General features: G+C 39.5%; 1 protein-coding gene across 3 annotated transcripts in view; it reads left to right on the forward strand.

The window, feature by feature from the left end:
- rxfp1 (relaxin family peptide receptor 1) overlaps nucleotides 1–25827 on the forward strand; it is a 56611-nt gene that overhangs the window by 13279 nt on the left and 17505 nt on the right. For all 3 annotated transcript variants that reach the window (XM_067519337.1, XM_067519335.1, XM_067519336.1), the window contains exons 3-6: nucleotides 14444–14527; nucleotides 20557–20662; nucleotides 24095–24166; nucleotides 24884–24955. In XM_067519337.1, the coding sequence (XP_067375438.1) occupies nucleotides 14444–14527; nucleotides 20557–20662; nucleotides 24095–24166; nucleotides 24884–24955 (334 nt within the window). The remainder of the gene's footprint in view (nucleotides 1–14443; nucleotides 14528–20556; nucleotides 20663–24094; nucleotides 24167–24883; nucleotides 24956–25827) is intronic.

Raw genomic sequence — 25827 nt, forward strand, 5'->3', positions numbered from 1 at the left:
AAGCTTTACAAATCGGTGATTATTCCTGGCCTTTTGCTGTTCAAATTATATGGGAATAGTTCTGGCACAGTGAAGCTGTTTGGCTTCCTTTTTTGGTGATTTTTAGCATCGGTGCACTTGAGCATAGTAAAGCTCGTTGGAGTGTTTGTGGCAAACAACATGTGACTGTTGTTGTCTTTGTCAAACCCATCCCCCCCCCCCCCCCCCATCTCTCTTTTTTTTGTATCTTTACTCATTTACATTGGAAACTGATGAGGAAAAAGATGGAGACAGGTCTGCACACTAACAAAAAAATGTGATATAGAACATACAGGACTTTGATGACTTGAGTTGCTCACTTTGGAAAGAACTAATCATTAAGGCGATGTTCACAATTGAAATACAATCACTGACCTGCACCGTGCATGATCCTTTAACACCTCACTAAGGAAGTAGAATGAACGAGAGCTGGTGGCTGACCAGTGTCGCCACAGCGGACCATTTTCCACATGTTGATTTGGCACAGTTTTTTTTAGCCGCATGCCCTTCCTGACACAACCCTCCCCAATTTCAGCTTGGTTGACTGGCACTGCACAGCTGGGAATGGGCTGTTGGGGATTCAGTGTCTTGCCCAGAGACATATAGCCAGGACCGGGGATCGAATCACTGACCCTGTGGTCTGTGGATGACAGGCCTTACTAACTGAGCTACAGCTGACCCCTGCACACATCATGATGATGCTGAAAGGACATACTTTAGCTGTGCTAGGTTATAGCAGCAGAAGAAGGACAGAGAGGACAAATGAAATAGATCAGCGAAGACAAACTAAAGATGTTACACGACACCTTTTTGTGTTTGTTAAAGTTCAGCATAATCATTTTGGACAAGTTATCCTGGCTATGAACAGGCTGTCCAACCATTCAGATATAGATGCCTTTTGGGAAATTGGAATTGCATTGCTTTCCCACCCATTCCTGAACATCACACCATCCATAAACAATATTTCTTATAATCTTCTATAATTACATTGCATCAAGAGGAGTTCAGTGTAGTTCATTTCCCAATACTCACCATTTATCTTTCCTCCATATGTCCTGTTCAGGGTCCAACCTAATGACTTTGTTCCCATGATACCTAGAAGATAGAAGCTGCCCCAATCACCAAGAACATGCTTTCTGGTTATAAAACACCAAACACAACGTCCTGCCTTTTGTTTGTTTGTTTGTTTTGTTTTGTTGAAACTGACACAAGTAAATGAAATATTAATAAGCATCGTTTAATTTTAATTGTCACTATAGGTAACCACGCAGTTGCCCTCCTTAGCCCAGCGACTAAAGACCCCTAAGCATCTCAAACATTTATATTAACGCTCATACTTTCTCTAACATGTGCATCAGAAAATGAACCGTACCTGCTCTGGCTCTGATCAAGGCGTGTGGTGGGGAAACTGAGGCACTCCGCAACACAAAAGCAGCATCCAAAATGCTGTAGTTTCATTGACAACAATTGCCAACAGCTGCCCTAGGCTGCTAAATAGGCTTCGATAGCATTACTGGGTTTAGCCCTGCAGCATGCAGCAGCAACTGAAAAGCACTTGGTGTCACCTGTTTAACGGTTCCTAATTACTAAATCCAGTTTTCTGAGCTAATACATTTTATACACAGTCTGTTTCATGACATTATGCATTGATCCTGGACCCTACCTGAAGTTTTCTTTGCAATAATAATAATTTGCATCAAAATGCCTTTAGTGCCTACAGTAAATCAGGATGTGGATACATAGTCATTACTTTATGTTTCTACGGATGATTTAAGTCCTTTTAATTAGCATTTGACATTCAGTAAAACATAATAGATGTAGGTTGTGAATTGTGTATTTTAGGTTCACTTTCTGTTTTTAAAAATATATATATCTTCGGTGTGTACCTGTGTCTGTGAATGCCTTGTCATACACCCACAGTTGGGGCTATTTTCAGCATTTAATTCCGCTCTCCAGCACAAAATGACTTTGCAGCGAATTCTCTTTGTTTGCATTCAGTTAAATAAAACCCATGTCCCAATGATAAACTGATGCAAGCAGCATGAACTGTCTATGCAATATAGAGACATTCAAAGAATGTCTGCAGAGTTCTGTGTGGTTTTCCTGAATAATCGTTTCAATGTAGATGGTGTGAAAGCTGTTTCGTATTCAGTAGGTATGTAGTATGTCAAAGACGACTTGTATTTTATCAGATTTTTTTTTCTTATCACAATCATTACTTTTATTGACATAACTTCTATCACTTCATTTACATATAACAATGTAGACTAATTAGCCACAATGTTAAAATGGCTGACAGGTGACATATAAACATAAAACATATAAAGTGCGTACGGAGCAGCCAGTTCTTGAAGCTGATTGTTTTGGAAGCAGGAAACTTGAACAAACCTTCACAAGGGTCAGATTGTGATGGTTAGAGGTCTGGAATATCTCCAAAAAAGCAGGGTCTTGTGGACAGTGGCAGTCCACAGAAACGCGGTGAAATGGAGACAGGGTCAACACAACCACAGTCCATGGTCATTTGAGTGTTGGAACTTGACCGTGTAGCAGAGGAAGAAGTTGGCCTGGTCTGATGAATCATGTTGTCTTCAAAAGGATAATCAGGTGACTTTTGAGGCCAGGATATTGCTTTGCCTTCATATTTCCAAGGCCTCAATCTGATTGAGTTTCTGTTGGATGAACTGGACATGCTATGAATCATTCCCTGGCCACCTTAAAGCACCTGCTGCTGGTGTCTTGGGGGCAGTTAAATGAGAGCAACTTCAGAAATCTTGTGCTGCTTTAGGAGTACGAGAGGGTGCAGCCGACACAGTGTTAGGCAGGTCTTTTTAATGTTGTGGATGATAATTTCATATCAAATTTTGATTAATGCCTTTTATTTGTGTGGACCTTTTGTGGCTGTTTCATGTTTCACTGGTGCCTGATTAATGTTAGCTGTGAGTCTGCGTGGATTCTAATGAGAGATGTGTTTCTGCCAGAAATATTGCACATGTCCTGAACCATAATAATAAATACATGGTAAATAGCAATGCCAACCACAAAGATTGATTTTTCTTTTGTCTTTTTTTTTTGCAAGGCAAGCCACAAAGATTTTTTTTAAAGCTATTAAAGTGTAATAAAAACAACAGTTGGGTGCCCATATGAACAGTGAATCTTTTTTTATTAACTGCAAAACCTCCTTGTGTTAATACAGGCTCTTAAAAGACATATTTACTGATTTTGAACATGCTTCTCTCGGTTCTAGTTTGGGTAGTACATGTACATAAATGTCATTAAACTTCCCATTGACTTCCGTATATCAAAATTTCTATCGTCTACAGATGACATAACCTGGAGGAATTTTAAATTCAGATTATGTCATCTTGTTTCTCATAATTGGGGTCTGACTTGTTTTAAGGACCGATTTCTTTACTGATGCATAGACTTGGACAATGGCAGCATCGTCTGCATCACTCACACACTTCTTTGCGCAGTTTGTGTACATCTGTCGGATTTAAAAGGTTAAGCACAAGAGGCACACTTGGACCTAATTATCCCTGACCGACAACAGCATTTTTTAATTTGAGAATTTCTGCTTTTACCATATAACATGTATGTAAAAACCATGGCAACAATGAAAGAGGTTACGGTTGACATTAGGGCAGAGAAAATGGCTACAACTAAATCAATACTGCCTCATGGGCATTATGTATTATTGCATCTTAAGTACACATGACCTCAATGTCTGACCATGTGCACACCTGATGCTCCAAATAAACCAGCTTAGCAATGGTGGCATTTTGATTAAGCGTACATGTAGTAAACAGCCAACGTATCTAAACTCTAAGACTGTCATTAGCCGAGCCGTCGTATTCACTTCCTGTTTTGGACTTTTATTTTCTACCCCTTTTTCATCGCTTCCTGTTCCCTGTTTACTCGTCCAGCTTCACCAATCATCCCCATCCACAATTGGTTACGCCTGTTCCCCTGCCTTTTTAGCTTTGTCGCACTGTTTAATTTGTTAGCTGTATGTTCCCTGGGTTATTTTTGTCTTAACAATTCCCCACCTGCTCTTTTTTTGTTGGCACGTATCAGTTTCTTGTCTGTCCTGTGACGCCTTTTTATATTATTTTTTTGTACCATATCTGTTCTAACAGTGCCTGCCTTTAAGTTTGTTTTTTTTGCTCACGTCTGATTGTGTTCTGCCTCCTATTTCTAGGTTATTCCTTAGTTATCCCAGTCTTGTTCTCTATTTAGCCGTCCCAGTTATTTTTTGCCCCGTCTTGTACTTAAGTTCTCTCCTGTTTTGTGTTGCCTTAGTACTTTTTATGTAATTCTTGGCCCAAGTTTGCGTTTTGTCCTCCATGTTGGAGTGATTTTTCGTTTTTCCCCTTTTTTGATATCCTGTGTTCTGCAATAGTACCTTTTCTTTGGTTTGTCCCCCCTTACCTACCCCATCTCTTAGTTTTTGTATATGTTTTCACATTGGAATGCTGACATTGCTTTTAATCTGCTCTGGTCCGACATCATATGGTGTGTTTGAGTTTCCTTATCACATCTCCGCTCCTGAGTTCATATTCTGGTATTTTAGTTACTGGTTTCATTTGCTGGTTTAATCTCCATTTATTTGTAAATCCTCCCTTTTGGGGCAGTTTAATATGAAGTTTACTTGCACTCTACATCCCTCTCAACTTGTCCTTTTGGGTCCATACACAAAGCCATGACAGACAAGACATGATTCAAAATATGAACCTGTCCTTTTAAGTTTGAGGAGTCAGGAATGAACAAATGATTTCAACCTGTGAAAAATATCTGTGTTATTGTTTTATCAGAAATATAGCATTAATAGTCTGTTTACATTTTTACTAATATGCTATAAAGATTTATGGTATAGAACTCCTTGCCCAGAATTTCTCATTGTGTGCTAACATCAGCTGTTTGTCAAAGCTTTCTGGATACAAATCTTAGAAGATTCAAAAGTCTGACAGCTGAAATTGTACCCAGGAAATATAGAATCATTGTATATATGTGCCCACAGTGCATCACAAAGGACCTTTCTGACTCGATACAGAATACAGCCTCCCTATCACAGACGAAATCGCTTGAGAGATCACAACAGGAACAAATTTCTGTATGACAAGCACAGCCTCTAATTTTTTATTTTTAAACGATTTAATACTTGAAAATTATAAAAGTAATAGAACTAACCATGCACCACTGATTAGCTGAGGGGCTGTGCTTCATCTCAGTAGCATGTTGGCGTCATGTTAGATCAGGTTACAGTGACATTCCCTGTGGACTCCAACATCACAAAGGCTAAACTGAGGTTTTAATCACAGTCAGTTCGGTTGTTGGTTAATGAAATATGCTCGTATTCTTAAAATTCAAGACAATAAAAGGATACTGTAAACACACAAAACATCCTGATTGTCCCATGTTAATAAGGATATGCACTTTGTAATTGGCCTTGATGGGATCCTTTTAACACGTTACCTTATGATATGAAACGGAACAGATTCCCACCCTACTGAAAAGAAATTCAACTTCTGCTATGAATCACAGTGGGTTTAAAGCATTGTTGTGAGGTATGTAAAGGTCCTTGTCTATTAGTTATGACCAAAACAACCCCACAAAACCTTTTTACTTAATGTGGTCTTGGCCCCTTCCCAAACAAACTGTGCACTTGTTGCATGTTTTATAGCATGTTCCTGCCCCAGAATTATTTACCATGTGAGCCGACGAGACAAACTGCTCCACTGATTCGGACCAGAGAAAACAAAGTATAGGTATAAAAACAACCCTAGACTTCCCCTTTTCCATGAGGGGAAAAAAACCATCTTAGTTGTTGACTGATTAGTATCTAAAATGCATTCAGAAAAACTAGAGCAAGACATTACTTCTGAACCTAAACCCTGATAAACACTGTAAATCTGTCCTAAACCAAAAAAGAGACTGGCTCATTTTTTTGTTTTGATATCTTTGTTTCGACAAAGATCTGAACAAATAATAAATCCTCAATTATCAGCACTGCTGGCAACCAACGGATAACTTGGTTTCTGCTGAATGTTCTAATGTTCATGTGTTTCCAAATTGTTTCCCATTTGTTTCTGTTTATTATCTACAAGAAGGGTTGTTTGTAGAGGGCAGTGCACTCATTTTTAAGACTGACCTGGTCCACATCAACCTTAGAAGCTAACACATCACATGTGGCAAAAGTTCATGTTTTATTCAAATCATCTCTTCTCTGCTTCGATGACCAACAGTCTTCTTGTCTTTGAGTCTGGGCACTTAAAAAAAACCGATCTAATTTCAGTCTTCGCGTTTGCAACTTGCAGTTTCACTGCTTCATACTCTCGTGCCAGTCGTTTCACAACTTTTTCTCACAAATCGGTTTTGGGGGGGGGCTGTCAAATCGGCTTCAGTGTAAACAAGCCAACATGGATAATTTAAGGAACATTTCAGAATGAAGCTGCATGTGTGAAAAGGGCTTAAGTGCAAGCTCCTGAAGTCAACCGTTTGCAGATACCGCTGTTCATTTGTTCCAGCTCAAAGAATAATTTCATTTTTTTTTCTTAAAGCTGGTAGTGAAGTCGGCTGGTGTAACACTGGTCAACAGTTTAATCCTCCTAGAGATGATCAGGTTCACTGGAGGTGGAGGAAAACCATACCGAGTCGACTGCATACTGCGTCTGCGGCCAAGCACCGTTGCATCATTGCAATCCCCTTATGTAGTGTTGATTATTTTTCAAATGGAAATCAAAGGTCTAAGGGGATGACATGTTTTTTGAGAACTGATCCATCCAACTGTTCCAGGTCACTTTGTTTCAGTGTAGCACTCACTGCAGTGATACAGATTTGCATTACAGAGCATGAATAAGGTGAGGCTGAAAGGGTCTCGGGTTATAAAACATGAAAGTGCTCCCACTCACGTGTGAATGCTGCTATCTGCACACTACGCAATTAAACTTGATATATCACCATCTGTTGTTGCTGTGGCAACGTCCACTGGGACAACCACACTTATTCTTGTATAGTATTGGAAATTTTAAAATCGATAACTAATAGCTACTGACTTCTGTCCTACCAGCCAACCTAATTACATTTACAGTGTGATCATGCTTAGAATGAAAACCAGCAGGTTTTTGAGATGCTGTCAGGAGCAAAGTAGAAAAGAGCTGTTGTGTGACACCATTTCTCTGTTTTTCTTTTACTGTTGGTAGAGCTTGAATAGATTTTTTTTTTTTTTAACCTGTGACAAGTTCCCATCCACACTTGTTTAACACAAAGACAAATATCGGGGTTGTTATTAGAAGGAAAATGAAATGTTTTGTGTCTGTGCATCTGAAGGCCACATCGCAGTTTGGTCCTTCCTACTTTTTGCATCACTGATGCTGTTGAGCTCAATGGCACCGTTGTTTTTTCAGTTATCGCCTCGATTGAACATTAGTCAGTTTGTTGTGTTTTAACTGACGTGTCATCACCGTAACAGAACGAATCACAAGTTAATCTGTCTTTGAAGCCAGAGTTCAAAGAGAACTTTTCACAATTTTACTTACCACGGTTTGTCAGACCATAGAGCTACATCTGTGGGTTTCTTTCCTTCTAATTAGATTGTTGACTGAAAATATAGATTGCCATATTAATGTGTCAGAGACTAATTGCAAACAGTTTAATTCTCCCTTGTTTGGTGGGTGGCTTGTTTCAGCTTGACTAGCTACAGTTAGGGGTGTGAAAAAAAAAATTATATTACAGCAATATTATTTTTTTGTGATGCTTTGTCTGTTCCCAGAAATGCTGTATCAATTTGTAATTAATATATCACACACAGAATGTTGTGGCAGACTCATTTTGTGTTTAAACCCCTGAGGATTAGATGGATGTTCTCGTTTTCTGTTGCTCTGGTTGCATAAAAAGTTAACTTTAACTTTACTAAGAGTTTAAGCATATTGTGGTTTGTTCTTTCCACCGACAGTTTAACTAAAATTTAGATAACAAAAACATTGCGATATATCAGCTTGCTTACAGAATTATGTATCGTCATACAAAAATCTACCCAATATACACAGTCTAGGTTCCTACTAAAAATAACAGGTTTTCTTTTCTCTGTCTGAAATTCTCATTCAATAATTGTATCACTAATAATAAGAGTAGGCAGCCTGCTGTGCTATTGGTCTAAAGAGGCAGCGATCCATGAACTAAGCCAGTTCTGGGCCATTACAGGGTGTTAACACAGAATCCTGGGCCAGTGACAGCATGACAGAACTGGCTTTGCCACCATTCATCCCCCGTAGAGTAAGTCAGATTCAACAGGAGCCAGTTACACAAGAAGGGAAAAGCTGAGAAAGCTCAACTTCATGTAAATACGCTCTGACACGGTTCTGCTAAGGCGTGAGCGAATTGGGAGCATCCTGATTCCAGCGGGAACCGATGCAGCTGGCCCAGGTTTCTGTACTATCCAACTGGAAGGAATTTTCTACAAGACTGAGCAAAATCATCAGTGCTGTGTTTCTGTTGTCCTAATATCTTACATGTCATTACCACTTGTAAAGTAATGTAATGTAAATGACTGACTGACATGGCTGCTGTGTCCCAGAGGGGAATAGGTCTGACAACATCTGTCCAGTCCAGTCAGCACAACACACCCCAAGGACTACAGATTTGCAACTGCCTCCTACTTTCTATCTGAATGTTTGAGCACACAGTTAGCAGCTTTGTATGTTTTGCCTCCTTGTATTAGATGAATTGAAGTTGAATTGAATTCTCCCTGAGTTTTTTTTTTTTCTCTTTTTTTTTTTTGAGTTGGTTTCTATGGTCATCAGGGTTGGTGAGTTATTGAGTTTTGTGGTTCAATAACAAGAACATTGCAAAAGTAGCTTCTACTTTACTCTACAGAGCCACATCTTTTGAGTAATTTGACCTGCTACATGCGTTGAGACGTTTAATAAGGAGTTTTCCTCTGTGTTTTTCCTCAGTGCTTCTTGGCATATGTTAGTTTCTGGTGATGAGGAGATTCAGTAACACCAGTGGGTGGTGAGATTCAGAAATGGTAATACTGATGGTTGTGAGTCATATTCCTGTTAAGTTCGCGTTTCAATTACCTTTGGTTTGAAGTCTAAAAAAATCCCCCTCCGTTGTCATTTGTGTCATCTTGTGTGAAGAGACATGTTAATTTGTTCCATGAGGGCTTGTGCATTGTGGCCGTATCAATCAACTTTGCACTCTTCTGTATAATAAAGTCATAATTTAGCCTGTTCTATTCCAGAAGGTGTCCAACTAAATAAAAAAAGGTTGTTTCAAATTAGTAATTTCAGTCATTTTCGCACCCTCCCCTCTTCCTGTCTGACATATGGTTTTTACATTTGAACAGATTTCTCAATGTTGAGTATTCTAAACACATAACGTCTCATGGGAGCTTCAGCATCTCACAGGCCTGTTCAGTGACTCTTATGTGACATCAAGAAGACAGATTAAATTTAATCCTCACTCTGTTCTATCTGTCACTCCCTTATGATGTCTAAACACGCCCTCTGTGATCAAACATTCTCATGGACTCTGAATCCTTGCTGAACTTTTGAAAAATGTTTTCAGCTTCTGACAGAACCAGGATAAAGAAGAGCAAAACACAATGACAGGGGAGAAATTTAGTTTTGGACCTGAGCCATGGATCAGTTGTGCGCCATGTTTTCCCCTGCTGCTGCCTAGTGGGCCTTTCAGGAAAGTTTTTTTTTTTTTTTTTTTTTTTTAATGAGTAACATCTTTCTTTTTTTTTTCAAAGAGATTACAAAAGTAGCTTTACAGGTATTTGGACAGATCACTATTATTCTTTGATAATCTAAAAAACATAGATTTCTTTCTTTTATTTTTTGGTCTGTTTTTGGTTTTTGTCAACCTCAGAGGAAAATATCCGGGATGTTAGCTGCTAAATGACCCACTATCCTGATAACTGTCTGGTGTGCTAAGCTGTAGTGTGCAGTGGGTTTTCAGAACTGAAAGCAGCCGCCTGCAGCGACTAAAATATTGCTATAACACTGGTAAAGGTTGTGGGATTGACAGTTAAACGATGAACTGTATACTGGGAAACTTTGTAAACCCACATACTTTTCAAAGGTAAAGTTAAAGCTTGGCTGTGTAAAATATGTCCTGAGGTTTTTTAATATATACTTTTATTTATTATTTCACATAAGGAAATTTCTTGGGATAGACTGCTACATGTTCTCGGCTGCTGCTGGATAATCTGATACTTGCATTTCCCTGAAGCAAATGTTGATTAAATGTGTCTCTAACCTACCGACATTACAATTTCCGGCATTGGTAAACAAAACAAAACAAAAAAGTTAATGTCATAGATAGAAATCAGGAACTGACTGAGAAAATGTGCCTCTGAACCTGTTGTGATGGGATCCTCTGCATGAAATATAATTTTATTGATTTCTGAAGCAACAGTCAGTTCAGTTGTGGTAGAGACACAGGGAGACACGACACAATGAAATGACATTTGTCTTTTTAACCAGTAAATGTAACAAGCTGCTGCTGAATGATTTGATATTTGTTTATGATCAATTATATGTAAAAACTCTGGTTCCATTTTTTTTACAATTTGCTGTGAGCATTTCAGTTTCATTTTCCTATCACCCTGCATGTCCTCCAGACAAGCCGAGGCCAGTGGTGATCGTTAGAAATGTTCCAGTCTTTTTTTTTTCCTAAGACAAGCTGATGTAGTGTGGGTGCACCCCTATGCCCTTCATTTCTGTTTTTTTATATTTGTTAGGTCATACCATGACTCTTAAAACCTCCATAAGTCAGCAACTACAGAATTCCCACCTCTCCAGTAACTAAATCAATTGGGTCTGCCTACACTAACCACCCAAAAATCATCTAGAATATTCTGGAAATTGGGGGTTTCTGTGTACAGAAATGAGCAAAAAATAAAACAAAATGAATAAAGTAGATGAGTATAAAACTGTAAGCATGACCAAAAAAGTCACATGTTTGATTCTGAATCTAAAGCAAACTTGTGAGTATTTGCATGTGTAAGTGGGCAGATATGCTTACGTTTTATGGCATTTTGAATAATTGCAGGCTCCACATCAGGGAGGTAGGAAATCGTAGAGAAAAAAAAAACTTGATTCCACTCTTTTTCTCTCTTAGAAAAGACACAGCGATATCTTTGTTTTAGAGTGAACAGTTATCCACATTTTAATCAGCACTTCTGAATTCAAATTATTTCTGGCTTGAGCTACACTGTGGGTCCATCAGTTTATATTCGTGTGGACTGGAGAATCTACCAGCATCAATAAATAGAAGGATGACGCCATAACTACATTTTCAACCACTGCATCACAGGTTTAACTGTGAATAACTGTAATAGTAATAGCTGTAAAAGTCTGTGGATTTTGTCTACCCATTTGTACAACTGAGCTACTTTTTTTTCCCTTTGAGACATTCAAACTGCATTGTATTGTTCTGCATATTAATCACTAAGATAATGATATGTTAAGGTAAAATTTACATCAGACTCAAAACATAACATAAATATAATTTTTTTCCCACGTGTGGTTTAGCAGGACTTTCACTTTGCAGCTCGTTCGTCCACCGCGGCGGTTTCTTGATCACTGAGCCAGAGAGGAGGAGGAACTTTGAAGTAGTTTTTAAAACTCTGGGTTTCTAAGTTTCACAAGGAATGAGGAGAGGAATGTAATAGAAACGAGGAATGTGGACAGTTTAATTAATTAATCGGAACAGTGCATATTAATAAACAGAAAGTGCCGGAGTGTAGCAAAAATTCTAGTTTTCATCCGTAGTCAGAAAATAAGACCATCAAACACAAATACAAAACATATGATAGACAAACCAATAAAACAGATTAAAGGTGGTCAGACTTGGATAGATTACGTTCATTGCTTCAGATCTCTCTTATGTAGTGCAGTTTGGCGACAGCACAACATGCAGCTTACAAAATGACCATAACGTTGAACAAGGATGAAGGATGACTTACTGCAGGACTGTTATGTTAGACTGCATTAGATTTGGAAAACTTGAGTGTGGGGTAGATGATGCATAGTCAGTCGTTGGCATCATTAGCCGTAAATGTTGCCATTCAAGCTTCTTTCTCTCTGGGTGTTTTGGTTGTCTCTCCCTTTGCTCAGCTTTTGAAGCTTGCGCGCCCTAATTTCAAACACTCGTATTCATAGGAAACTTTTGTCACACTGTGGCCACTGTGGCCACAGCAACCGCACTTTGTAAAATTTGCATATTATACCCAAACTCCGGTGAATGTGCGAGAGACCTCAGACCACTTTCAAAGTAACACTGAATGCTAAATATAAATCGTAATAACAGAGGGAGGAAAAACATGAGCTTTCTTTAAAGGCACCCTGTGGAGTAAAAAGCACTTGACCCGTGGACCTGACAAAATCACTAAATACGTGTCGTAGCCCATTAAACATTTGAAACGTCTTTTTTGTCGTATATTTTGCAGCCTTGTTTACATCAGTGGTCTTATTCTCCTCCTTAATTGGTCATTTAGTTGCTAATTGCTACAGCTATTACTGGTTACCACCCTTTCTGCTTTAGGCTTGTGGGGCGTGTTTGCATCCTTGTGCATTGGCACAGCACAAACACTACAAATCAATTCTTTGTAATTCAGCCCACTTTCAGCCCTATTCTCATGGGGCTATTATAACATGAGTTCTACTGTGATTTGTACCAATTGCAAACATCATCCTTGCTGTTAATCCAGTTCAGATTAGCATTTTGAAATGCCACCAACACTAAGGATTTATCTGATAAATTAGTGCTAGACTGAATCAGCATCTCATTAAGTGAGTGTGTTTATTGTATTTTTATGGGGCCATTGTGCAAATGAAGACGCTTTTATAGCATGTCGGCTGTGATTTGAAAAGATTCTCCAGCTGCATCAGTATGAAGACCCATTTGGAGAAAGGCCAAGGTTCCAATTAGTCCAACACTGAATTTAACAAAGACAGAATTTGTTCCTTTCTCACAAATACAGGCCCAGGCTAAGGGGTTAACAGCAAATCACCCCAGGTCCCCAGACACTACTTCAGTGCCATTTTGGCTTTAGATAAAGCCACATAACCTCAATTCCATTACTGTGTACAGTATAATCGAACAACCGTTTATTCGGCTTAAACCGAGTAACTGTATTCACAAAGTAGATGAGTAACCTCTGACCTGTTTCGGACAGCCTATCAATGGGGAACTCGGATGACATGAATTACCACATGTTTGTTAAATGCGAAGAATATTGGGCCTTGAACAGTGGAGCTGTCACTCAAATCTGGTTGAAGATGATGTCGCTGAAGTTCTGAGCACTTTGTTATAACTGCGTGGCAGTGATTATTGGAGTCTGGGCACATTTCTGAGCTGTCCACACACAAATCTGGGCCACTCCAACTGTGTGCAGGGCTATTTTATTACTATTTTATTTTGTATTATTCTTTTTACTATTTTATTCTGTCTAGTATGTTATTAGCGACTGATGGTAGAGCTGTTATGCTCCTGCTTGGGGAGCACTCTGGACCTACTGAAAGTTTTTTTTACACTCATGCTTTTTGTGTGACAGATTCGCATGCATGCATTTAATTCATTGTTCCTAATCTCTGTAGGTGTGTGTTTCTTCGAGGTGTCACTGACTACCCCTGGCTAATACCCATTTGTTGTAACCTTTCAGTGTACCTTTATCATCTGTTATGGTTCAGCACTTTGTCATTTGCAGGAAGCCTGGTCGCCATTTATCGTAGAGTTCTTTGATGATTCAGGTCACTTTGCTCTTTGCTCTTAAGATCTGGCATTGATTTGGCAGCAGTTTACATTACTTATGCCTGTGATCAACTCTACTATTATCATCATTCATCAATGTGTGGCTGTACCCAGAAGGGTATGAAAGCGAATGATGAGCCAAAGTTTCTAAAGTCACAGCACACTGAGCAACCCATGGGAAGCATTCATTTACATGTCGGATGATAACCCAACAGTAAAGTGTAATGAGTGCGCAAACATTATGCTGTGATGTGACCTGTCCATTGCTAAAAGTGAGCAAATAATTGAAGATGGATGTTGTCAGCCTGTGATTTTTGTACCATTTAAAAAAAAAGCTGATGGCAGAGCAAACACACTGTTCCCCTCCTCTCCTGTGTGTCAATCCTATTCATTTTTGATTGAATATATATTTAAATAGCCATAAAATAAATTTTTAATGCAATTAAAAACGGGGTCCGTAGCTATGTTACGTTAAAGCTCGATTCTAATCAATGTCCAGTGTTATGTGGAAGGCCGGGCCCTGAACCGTGTGCTACCTGTTCCGTTGTCTGGCAGAAAGGAATTTAGTTTGATCTCAATTTATACCTTAGAAAAGATGTTTGCTTTTGAAGGACAACTGATTCATTGTACTTTTCCTTCTTTGTCTGTCTATATTCCTTTCCAGGGGATAACAATGGATGGCCCCATCTTTTCGACAAATATTTTGGAATGCCAAGCTACAACACTGGGACCAAGTCCAATGTGTGTTGTAAGTACTTTTTTTTTTGGTCTAAACTGCACACTCATAAATGTTGTTTGGTCTATTAATGCTTGTGAATGACTTTGTAGCAAAACAACTTGTGGCCATTCTAGTATTAGCGGTGATTTATTTCCTTTTAAATTCTCTTTTCTTTTTTGCTTATCCTTTTACGGCGGCAAATAGAAAGCCCGATCCAGGCTAATCACTTGAGTCGCTGCTTTGTTACAGAATGTTTCTATTCAAGGAAGTGTGAAAAGAGTAACACTCCACACAGAAACCTGGGTGTAATCACCAGCTGCAGTTCAGCCAAGTGCTAATCGGTTTCAGGAGGGACGCAAGTGAGGAATCTCTGTCCTAATGAGACTGACTGGTTGGCTGGGCTGTTTTTAAGGAGGTCGGGTTAGGTCAGGGGGACAGCGTGATATTCTGGATGTGTTTTTCCCTCCTAGTGAAGCCGTTTCCAGACACATGACAACAGAAAGGTTAAGTTATACAATCTAGCCAACCCTTGTGCAACATGAAGCTGATTCGACAACCACATTTTGCAAAATAAATATTGATGTGCATTATTTCTTACCTTTTTATGTTCCTATCTTCTGCTAGCAAAGATTACAAACAAAACTGACCTTTGCTATTTCTCTTGTTGTATTTCTTTACACTGCACATTTAAACTTAAAGGTCATAGGAAATGTTGCAGATTAGGACTCAGCATCTCTGTAACAATCACTCGATGAGTGTAGCAGACTCAAACGGCAGCCATTGTTTAAACAAAAGCAGAGGGGAAACAAGCAAATGCCTTGTAAAGTCTCCAATGTGATGTCAAAATGTAAGGAGGGTAAAAAAGAAAGTGTGTGTGTGTGTGGAGACTCTCAGGTTAAGTTGTCTGGAAGTTCTTCCGTCTGAGGAACGTTCATCAGGGACCTGAATTTATTACCCGAATGTAATGTAGTCTACACAGTCCGGTGCAATGAAGTGTGTTCAGAGCTCTTACCAAGAGGATGGCTCAGCCCAGGAGGAGAATCAGCAGTGTCCCTTCATTTGAAGGACAAGGGACACTTATTTGAGGAAAATAATGTCTACATGCTAGACAAAGAATAAGCCAAAAGAAGGTTTGAAAGAAGAGTGAAAGCAGACATTTATATTCAAGGGGGAACTTTATTCCCTTAACAGAAGTGGGGGGGGTCTGGAAACACAATCTCTTTCCCATTGTCCTCGCTGTCCTTTCATCCATCCGCAGTAGGATTAAAACCACTTCACACTGTCCAAACAAGGAGACCTCACCAAACGACCCATTTTGGTGGAACAACAAGAGTTGTGACCAGTACTGTACATACTTTCTGTTGTCAGCCTGCCGAGCCTTTACAGGTCAGGTGAGAATCAAACCCCACACATAGTGAGAGAATAATACAAATCTAAAATTATAAACCACGCTTGCTGATGATGATGATGGATGACCTTCTGTGATTCTGTAGTTCTAGAACACAAAAGAGGCGATGAAGCGGTACCTCTGAACATGAAGCATTTACCCACCAATTCTGCAGAAGGGGAAAGTATAACTAGTACTTCCAAGGATATGCAATTTATGCACTATTATTAATAACAAGCTCAATTACATTTCTATACAACTAAAGTACAAACAGTCGGTGAAGGTTTTTTGAAGGTTGATTCATGTTAGCTGGACTTCTTTCTTCTTACTTATTTTTGCTCCTTTTTAGCTCTTAGAGTTGCTACTAATTTGGCTGCACAGTTACAGGTTATTAACTGTCCAGGTTATTTCTGTCCCCATCTTCATTACCTTTAGTTCAGTGTTTGCAGTAACCTCAGCTGCTTACTCTGAGAAACCAACACATTCTAGTAAAGAGTATCATCATATTATATTAAATCAGATATATATTTATATTATGTTATATATCTGGTTATTTGTGTCCTGTTGAGCTTCCACATTGCGGTAATTTCCATGTGATTTACTGGGTTAAGATTAAGCACTACTCTCCACGGAATTTAGCCACGTCAAGTGCTGATTTCATGGTGGAGTATTGGTTGCAATGTTATATGTTCATTTTTTTTCTGCATCTAAAAGTATTGGTCTTAATGGTATGTTTCCACTCTAACCTACTTACTGTATGAAGACTGTCCCTCCCTGTAGGTCTGGCTCGTCCAAATAAACTTTGTATTCAGTCTGTGGTTGTGTGGTTGTAAGTCTAGACTGCGACAGTACCAGTGATTTAGGGGGGGGGCTACCTTAAAAGGTGAATACTTATGCAAGACGTGAAAGTGTTCTTTCGTGTGTGTGTGTGTGTGTGTGTGTCAAAAACCCTAATTAAATCGGTCCTGCTTCCGTGTTGAGAAAACACTTCAAAGTTGAGTGAGTACTTTTTACAGACGCTGTATATCCATGCTGTCTCCTCAATCTTTTGAAGTATCTCATAGTAAACTCCTGAGACATTTGATGCAAATAAAAGTTCAAGCACCTACAATCAGTATTCCAAGGGGTTGTTCAGGAAAACGGTTGCAGAACTAAAGTTATGTTTGATATGCATTTGGATTATGAAGACGCATTCCTTCACTGTGAATTCTGTGATCTAGTGACATTGCATTCTGTATCAATCTTTTTTTTTTTTTTTTTTTGGCTTGTTTCGCCGTGATTTAACTTACGGTTTTTGTCCTTTAGCTGGCTATTGTTTTGTCGAACACATTATCAAGTAGTACAATAGTAGTCTATACATTTTCAAAAACTATTGTTTTGTATTGTTTCACTTATTATTACCAATTGCAAATGATGACTTTACCAATGGAAAACTGGACTGTCACTGAACTAACGAGTCGTCACCATCATCACAGCGCTTTATCCACCATCAGCCTTACTGTGCCACTTATACCACGTCCAAAGTAATGAAACTGAAGTGGAGCACCAGAACACTCCACCATGGGCCTTCCTGCACAGGGGAGCAGTGCTATGCACTAATAACTGAAGGATGAAAACCACCAACCCACCCCCCACCCCCTGTCTGCCATCACACGTCGTGAACCACCTCTGGAATGCAGAGGATGCGACAGTTGGACGTCTTGCAGACAGTCATCTGCTTAGATGGCTGCATTTCAGACTCAGTTTATGTTTGATTAATCAGGCGTGTTGATCTGCTTCCTTTGCCATCTGAGCACAGTTTCAGTGTCGGCTAAGGGCTTTTGAACATCCTCACGCAAACCCAGCTCTCGGGCTCCAAAACAGGACAGCATCTCGCTCCAGTCCAAGGTTTTGCTCCCGGAAGAGGTGCTGCACTGTGCATATGCAGTGAATCTCAAGGCTTCTCAAAGATGACGTTGTACCTCCTCCTATTGTTACACTGAAAGTGACAGCAGAGTTGTTTCTGTTAATCCAATTCGGCAGTCTCCCACCAGCCTCTACAGATAAAGGGGCTCTGTGTGAATATGAGCGTTATTCAGTCACAAATAACACTGGTGTAGCACTTCAGTCTAGCCTCCACACCTGGATGTGAAAATGGACTGTGAAGTGTCTAATTAAGCTCAGCTATAATTACCTTGTATGTGATCATCTGATGTGAGGATTTCTTGCATTTTAATGAGGAAAAATGCTTCATTTAATAAAAAAAATCTGAAAAGCCTGTTAAAGTGTAAAAGTTGAACTTTTAGGAGCAACAGAAAACGTTACGACATAACATAACATCATATATAATCAACGCAGTAGCACAATATGCGAAGCAGCTGAAGAGACACGGACACCTGTCCCACACTATCTGGAACAGACTGTATGGGTAATTTGCATGGAACTTGTTGAGGCACCAGACAAGTGGTGTGAGCTCCACAGCCAGGAGCGAGGACCAACAACTGTATTCATGTGTGACGAGGACATTTGCCCGGACTTGACTATAAGCTCAAACTGCCCTGACGTAATCGTACATAACAAGAAGGGGAAAAAAAGCGAAGACTAACAACATCAGCAGATCCTGGAAAGCTAAAGCTAAACGTCAGTCTTTAGGTGGGGCTCGAAGAGTCTGGCCTTGTTTATCATCGGCAGGGAAATAAGATTAGTCTTTGAGTCACGCTTACACGGGCCAGTCACGTTGTGCTATTTTTGGAGAGGAGCCCTTCCCCTTCGCAGCACAGCTCTGAGGGTCACACACACTCCTACGTGACTATAATTTGTAGCTATTAATGAAAGGATTCATTTTTTAGAAAATGTTCTTTCTTTTTAAGTTGGAAATGACAATGGGTTGCACTCCAGTTGTGAGCCTCACCCGTGAACTCTGCGCGCTCTCTCTCATACAGAATTTCATCCATTCTTTTTGTCTGAGACCGAAATAAAATGGCTTTTTTTTTACCCCCCATATTCCAGGTGTAAAGCCTGAAAAAAAAGTTTCAAATCTGTTCTTTAGCAGTCTTAGCTGTTTTGAGGTTTGCCATGTCCTCTTCTCCGAAGATCTGTGTGTAAGAGCATAAGATGCTTTCTGACGCATTCAGAATTCAACTGTGATAACCCGTGTGGTTTTTTTTGTTTTGTTTTTGTTTTTTTAACTTTGAATCAAAAGAAGCCCGGGCTCATCACTTCATAGCAGCCTTTCCCATGAGTATCAGCCTCTATCAAATCTTAGAGGCCAGAAATGCATCACGTACATGCGACAAAGCCATATTTTCATGGCAGTACACAGAGTTATTCAAAGACAAATGGCTATTTTCTAGTCCGTGAAATGCTTTTCCCACCTTTGTGGCACTTTTGTGCCCTGGAGTAGATGCGCAGCACAGTAGCAGAACAATGACTGTGAGCCAAAAAAGAAGCCTGAAAATAATAACTAGAGATAAACTGTTCCTTCCGGCAATGTTATGCATTACTGTGATGTAGTTCTACAAAGATTCATTTGCAGCATTTCAAATGACTTCAAGCTGACAACTGCAACATTATCTACTATCAAGAATCACCACTTTTTATTATTATTTCCAGGAACTCTCATATGATTGTCTGAATGCTGATGTTGGAGCGTTTGTGTCATTGTGCATTACAGTAAAACTGGCTGTTAAAGATTTATTTCTTCTCATAAAATAAAAGTAATGTCAGCTAAATGGCATCTTTTATTGTCATCCACTAAGTCAGAGATGCTATAGCAAGGCGGCAACGAGGCACACAAGCCAGGAAACACAGACACATGGATGCAGTTTGACTTGATTTGTCGAGTTCTTGCTGACCTCTAGCTCCCAAAAGTGAATGACCTTTTCCTTACTTCCATAATAAATCAAATGGCCAATACCTTTGAAATAACATAATCTGAGTCTATCTTATTATAAACTGGCTCACTGAGACCATTCCACCTTTTTATTATCACTGGCTTCATTAGTAAATCAAAGCGTTCCCTTCATTTGAACGGGAGTTAAATACAACTTGTCTCAAATGTGTAATTATCTGTGCAAATGTGTTTGCCTAACAATGAGGGGCCTTTCGTGAACTTCCGTCTGTGGCTGACTGTGATGTGTCCTCAAATATAATTTGCTTTCACTGGAGCCAAGAGGCCTGGTTAAACAACCTTTTCATCATAGGTCGCATATCCAAACTGGAACTTAATTAAAGATAATCAAAGTTGGCTTAACGTAAGGACTATTCATTAAGAAGTCTTTAGAGACTGGGGTTTGATATCAACTATCATTCTGCAAGTTACTCTTTGTATCATTTGTTTTCTTACTGCTTTAATCTCTCTGCTTCTATGCTGATGATTAATTTTAAATGTAGTGGCCAAAACATTAGAACCACCTAATTTTATAATGCACGCAATGACCTCTATAATAAATGCAAAGTAGAATTATCACTTTTGTGACAAACTGAATATAACCTTGTAAAAGCAGAATTCCGGGCAGAGCTGCTGTATTTGGATCCCATTACATTGTACAGGTGTATCTAATGTTGTGGCTTATTGATGCGTTCTCTTCTAGGATTACTAGCTTGCCAATCATCCAAATTGTTCCAGTCTATACACTTTGACACTTGACAGGACAATTTTATTGACATATTCACTGGTGTCCCCTTCTGTCAGTGCTCGGTATTGTTCCTGAGCTCTGCCAGTGCCGAGACCTGGAGTTGGACTGTGACGGTGCTCGGCTTCGAGATGTCCCAGTGGTGGCCATGAATGTCACCATGATGTGAGTAGAGAATAACCCCTTATATTTTTCAATATCTTCAAGCCCAAACCATCCCCAGGAAGCCTCCCTGTCTGACTGTGACAGCCTTTGAAAAGTGTAGCAGAAATTCCCCCAACCTGGAAGGGCCTATTTCACCCCCCCCCCCAAAAGTATTATATGTCCTTGAAAAGTCTAAAGATCACAGACGTGGTTTGTTATGTCTGGGGATGCGGGAGCTTCAAATTTTCTTCCAAGGGTTTATAACTTCATGTCAGTGTATGCATGACCTTTTCAGTCTTTGTGCATCGTTCAAGGCTGCACATATTGACCTGCCCTCATTATCTTTCTCAAAGTGTCTTCATTGTCACTGACAAATCAATTACTTTATGGCATCTTTGACATATATTTGCCAATATTTTAGGATCTGCTCACTTTTTTTTTCTTTCTCCCCTGTGAGTGTAACAAAACTTTTCTATTTGGGAGTTTAAAGTTTTAGGATGCATTTAAATTTCAGGAACAAGAGAGAACTGGTAGAGTTTATACTTTCACCAAGGGCTGTTATTTGGATGGGAAACATGGCTCTGCATGGGAGAAGCTACTATAAATCCAGCTTGCTAATATTTGGCCTGATTATAGTTCAGGGAAATTATGTGGTCTTTCTACATTTTGGAGCTTGAATCCTCAAAACCAAATTTCATGCCAGTTCACTCTAGGATCCATTTTTAACTAGATTTAAATGACCTCAGCAAGTATTTTAGGACGGCATGTGAGGACAACTAATGAATCTAGACATCCATGGTGCCAAGATGGAATGAACCCATTTTAAAGTTGCTTTGGAAACATTCACACTTTTGCACCTTTTGCACATTGTACTGTTGTTTATTTAGGGACCAAAAAAAGCAAATTTTTGAGTTTTCACACAAAAGCCCATAATGACTAAGTCGCTAATGTTTCCTTCAGGATGCAGTGTAGCACCTTTAGTTCTTATCAGCAAATGTCCTGACAACAGCTACTATGGTACACCTGCTAAAATGTATTGTCATTGTCACTGTGACCATGGAAGTGTACTGACTGTAGCCTTTAGCATTTCTCACTGACAGAGGTCCTGTAACATAACCGAGATAACAGCTGCTTTACAACATGGGAACTAAGCTGATAAGACATGTAGAATAAAAAGGCTTTTTTTTTTCTTGCATTAGATTTAGTTCATTTGGGGGGGGGGGGTCCTCCCTGGGGTCTCTTCTTCTTGCTTTTATCTAGAGAATGTCTCATCACTTAGCTTTCACGGTAAAGTTTCACAGTCGGGGAAACTTGCAAGTCTTTTCCTGTTCACTTCAGCCATAGCAGTTATTGCTGTTCGCAGTGCTTTTGTTTTAATCTGTGCCCTCGCTCTGTTTGCACATGAAATTGTGGTGGCACTTGGATAATAAACCCATAACTTATTCTCCATTAGAGGGTTTTCTTCAGGAAAGATTTCAAGAGCGTGGGTGCTCTGAACATCTAAAGTGAAATTAATGAGTTGTATAAATTGGAAAAACTAAAGCACAAAATGACAATAACATTTAGTGGGTGTTTAGTTATGGCACTAAGTTCCCAGACAGCTATTCATCTGCCCCACAATGCACTGTCTTGTTTACACACAACAATATTGGCCCGCAGGCCCAGTTTGCTATCAGAGGACTTCATTTTTCAGCTCCATGCAAATGCGTCAGCATTTGTTTAAATCCAGAAAGTCCCCCAAACTGTCCTCATTGTCTTCTGCACTTACTACAGGGCTGCTAGTTAAATTGGAGGATATCTACATAACCTTTTTGCTAAATTGACCCCAGTTTGCATTCTGACCGCGATAAAATGAACTCAGTTGGTGGAAAATGTCTTCAGTATAATTATTGCATCGACCTGAAAATGAGATGCATGTCTGCAATACATCTTTCAAAAAGTGAGGATGATTTAAAATAAACTTAATAAAGTCCAATATAACAAATTACAAACCCTTTGTCTTTAACAGTTCAGTCAAATTGAAAAATGGAAAAAACCCCAGAAAAGCAGCGCAGGACAAGTTGTGGGAATTTAGGTTAAATTCTACCGACAGCATGTGGGGACTTTTCATACATTAGGGTCTGAAAACAAACAAAACATTACAGGAATAAAGTCTGCGTGATACCAAACAAATCAGTGTGGGTCTCTGCATCTGTCACAGACAGAAACTTTAACCTTTTTTAAAGTCGCTGTTACCTCATCAAACTGGTGTCAAACACAGTGTCAGTTTTATCTGGAAGTGCATGTGGGCTGCTAATTTAACAATTTATTGGGTCACTCACATTCACAGGCACAGAGTATTATCAGCATGGGAAGTTATTTCCATGACTGGGTGCGATTTGGCCAAGTAAGCTCGGGTTCTTCATATTTCACATCAGAAAATATTCATCCATTAATAAATTAGGAAACACACGGCCGAGCCAGGACAGAGTCATCAAGCTTGTCGTCTGATCCGTACGTGAGTAGAAATCAACACTGAGATGGACGAAAAGACGTAATCTGATGGAGGGGGGGTGGGTCCTCTGTAGTAAGCAGCAGAGCCTTACGTATACTGCATGATGACAAACCCTGACAGCACTTTAAAAAGGTTGGATTACTGTTTGTGTGGGCTGAAAGCTGCTCAGACACAAATGTCTCTTTCAACTTTCTTGTCACTGGATTGTGATGTAGCTCTTGAAAGCTACAATATGCAACATTTAGGAATCAGGCTGTAGCTGCAGCATGTGACTTAATCCATGCAGGGTGTCAAATAGTGATGCCATGTCAAAGCTGCTGGCATCTCATAGATTCAGGCGTGGTTCCTTTCTGTGTTGGCATGTGACACACGGGGCTTCACCGTCACTCAGACCGATTAGACTGGCGAGCCTCTATCAAATCCCTTTAAAAGTGAGGATGTCTGCACTGCTGCCAGTAGAATTAAGGATACGAAAACGTTGCTTCATGAGGTTCAGTGTATTTTGGGAAGAAGGCTTGTTTGTTTCCAGGAATATGGTCACAAAAGAGGATGAGATTACAGTCCACAGAATGTAGCATTAGAGGGACCGCAAGTCATAAGAGACTGTGCCGCTAGCAGGAAAATCTTGCATAGTCCCATAACTGACCACTTCTAAGAGCTTAATGTGACAGTGCGTGAGTGAGTGAGCTCTTAATCAGATTCTAATTTGTTAAAAGCTTTGGAATCAACTGGGTCATTCGGAGCCTCTTTCCAACATTAAAACACATTTCAAAAAGCTGAGTAAAGGTGATAGTTTTTCTTGGTCACTCCATTTTCATTCTATGTTGCATTTGAATGTATATAAGGTTGTGAAACACTGTCTGTATTATTTACACAAGTGAAACGTGTTGGTGTAAATTCTACACCCAATTCCCGGTTTTATTGTGTATGCTGCTTGTGAGCTGTGTCTTGTCCATTAGGTCTCTACAGAGGAACCATCTACAGCAGCTGAGAGCAAACACATTCTTGAAGTACCAGAGCCTACAGAAACTGTGAGTTTCTCATGCATTCTGGATCACACATTCTTCCCATACATTTTGCCATATTTTCTTAATATTGTTCTTTTTTTTTTATTTCTATTAACCTGTCCTTTATTCAGTGCCCCATGTATAATAGATGAGCATTACCATGCATGAGGCCCTGCACCATTCATTCTCTAAAGTGCAATGCCTCCATGATACCGATGAGCTGACATAATGACCAGGCATTGAGTCACAAACACAACAAACAAGGTTCACCAGTACAAAGCTGATAAGTGCAGTGCTGCTGGGAATGCTGACAGAAGGTATTCTTCTGTTCTTCGGATGAATACGTTCATTCCCGATTTATGTTGTTTATCAACCTCACCCAGTGCCGCTGACTATGGCGGCAGGAGAATAGGACTGATCGTCTGCCAGGAAGCCTTTGACTGCTTTGTACTGTCAGCCCTCAGTCACTGCTCTGAAGGTGTGACTGGACTGAAAACTTTGGATGTGCGCATGAAGAAACATGCAGATGAACTGACAGGTGTATAAAAGGAACAAAGAGCCAAACACGGGCGATAGTGAAGCTTTTTTTGAGCTCACATTGTGTGATGGCAAAGCCACATACTTTAAACAGGCCACGATTGTTAAAACTTAATATCCTTTTTAATTAAAATGTATTAGTAAACAGTGTTATTGTGTGTAATAAAAATGAATCACAAGCTTGTGCTTCCTTCCTTTGGATAGATATCTCCAGTACAACCGAATTCACAGCGTGAATCCCGATGCATTCAGAGGACTGTACAACCTAACAAGATTGTAAGTTTAAGTATTTTTGTCACACATGCCATTTAGAAACTAAAACTACAATATGCAACGTTTGAGACTCGAGCCAGCAGTGGCAGAAAAAAACTGAAAATCAATCCACTCTGCTCCATATTTGTAAGTTACATCTTATTGGCCCCCAGCTTTTACAGATGTGTGGCACCCATCATTAGTAATATATCAATATACTCAGGGGCGGGGCCAGAAGGGAGGCCGAGGTGCCACTGGCCACCCCAAAATGATTATTGGCCCCCCCAGGTGTGCACCTCCTGTCAGAGTGAGAAGCTGCAGATTTGACCAAATCAGAAGATGAAATAATAAATCACTATTATTAGAAGTAAATACAAATAAATTACCTTTTTTATTATGTCAATTTAATCAAAAACACATACAGTCCATTAGTTATGGATTTGGCATTATTATTAATATAATATTAAATAGTCAGTTCCTTGGTCCTACACGCCTCTGAAACACTGTATATCCTGCATGATAATGAAAAAGGTGGGTTAAGAGGCCACATAGTAACTGTTGAGGCTAAACATCAATACCAGAGGCATCTTCCATGAATTCAGATTACCAGCAAATTAGTGCCGTTTCAGTAGATTTTCTTTTTCAATGTGTTACCATGGTAACATGTCCTTAAAGCTCGGTCTGCTAATGTCAAGAAATATGTTCTCAAAACTATGATTACAATTGAGCCAACAACAAACAAAAGACTTGTTCTTTATTAGGAGTAAATCATGGCAGCCTGGTTGGATTGTTCGTGAAAAAAAGGCTTTCCAGATGATCGGGCCCATCTTCCCAGTAATGTCTGTTTTTAGAGTGAAGAAATAGGCAGTTGCAAATACGCACCATATTTCACATAT

The sequence above is a fragment of the Channa argus genome, chromosome 10, assembly GCF_033026475.1.
Source record: "Channa argus isolate prfri chromosome 10, Channa argus male v1.0, whole genome shotgun sequence".
NCBI lineage: Eukaryota > Metazoa > Chordata > Actinopteri > Anabantiformes > Channidae > Channa > Channa argus.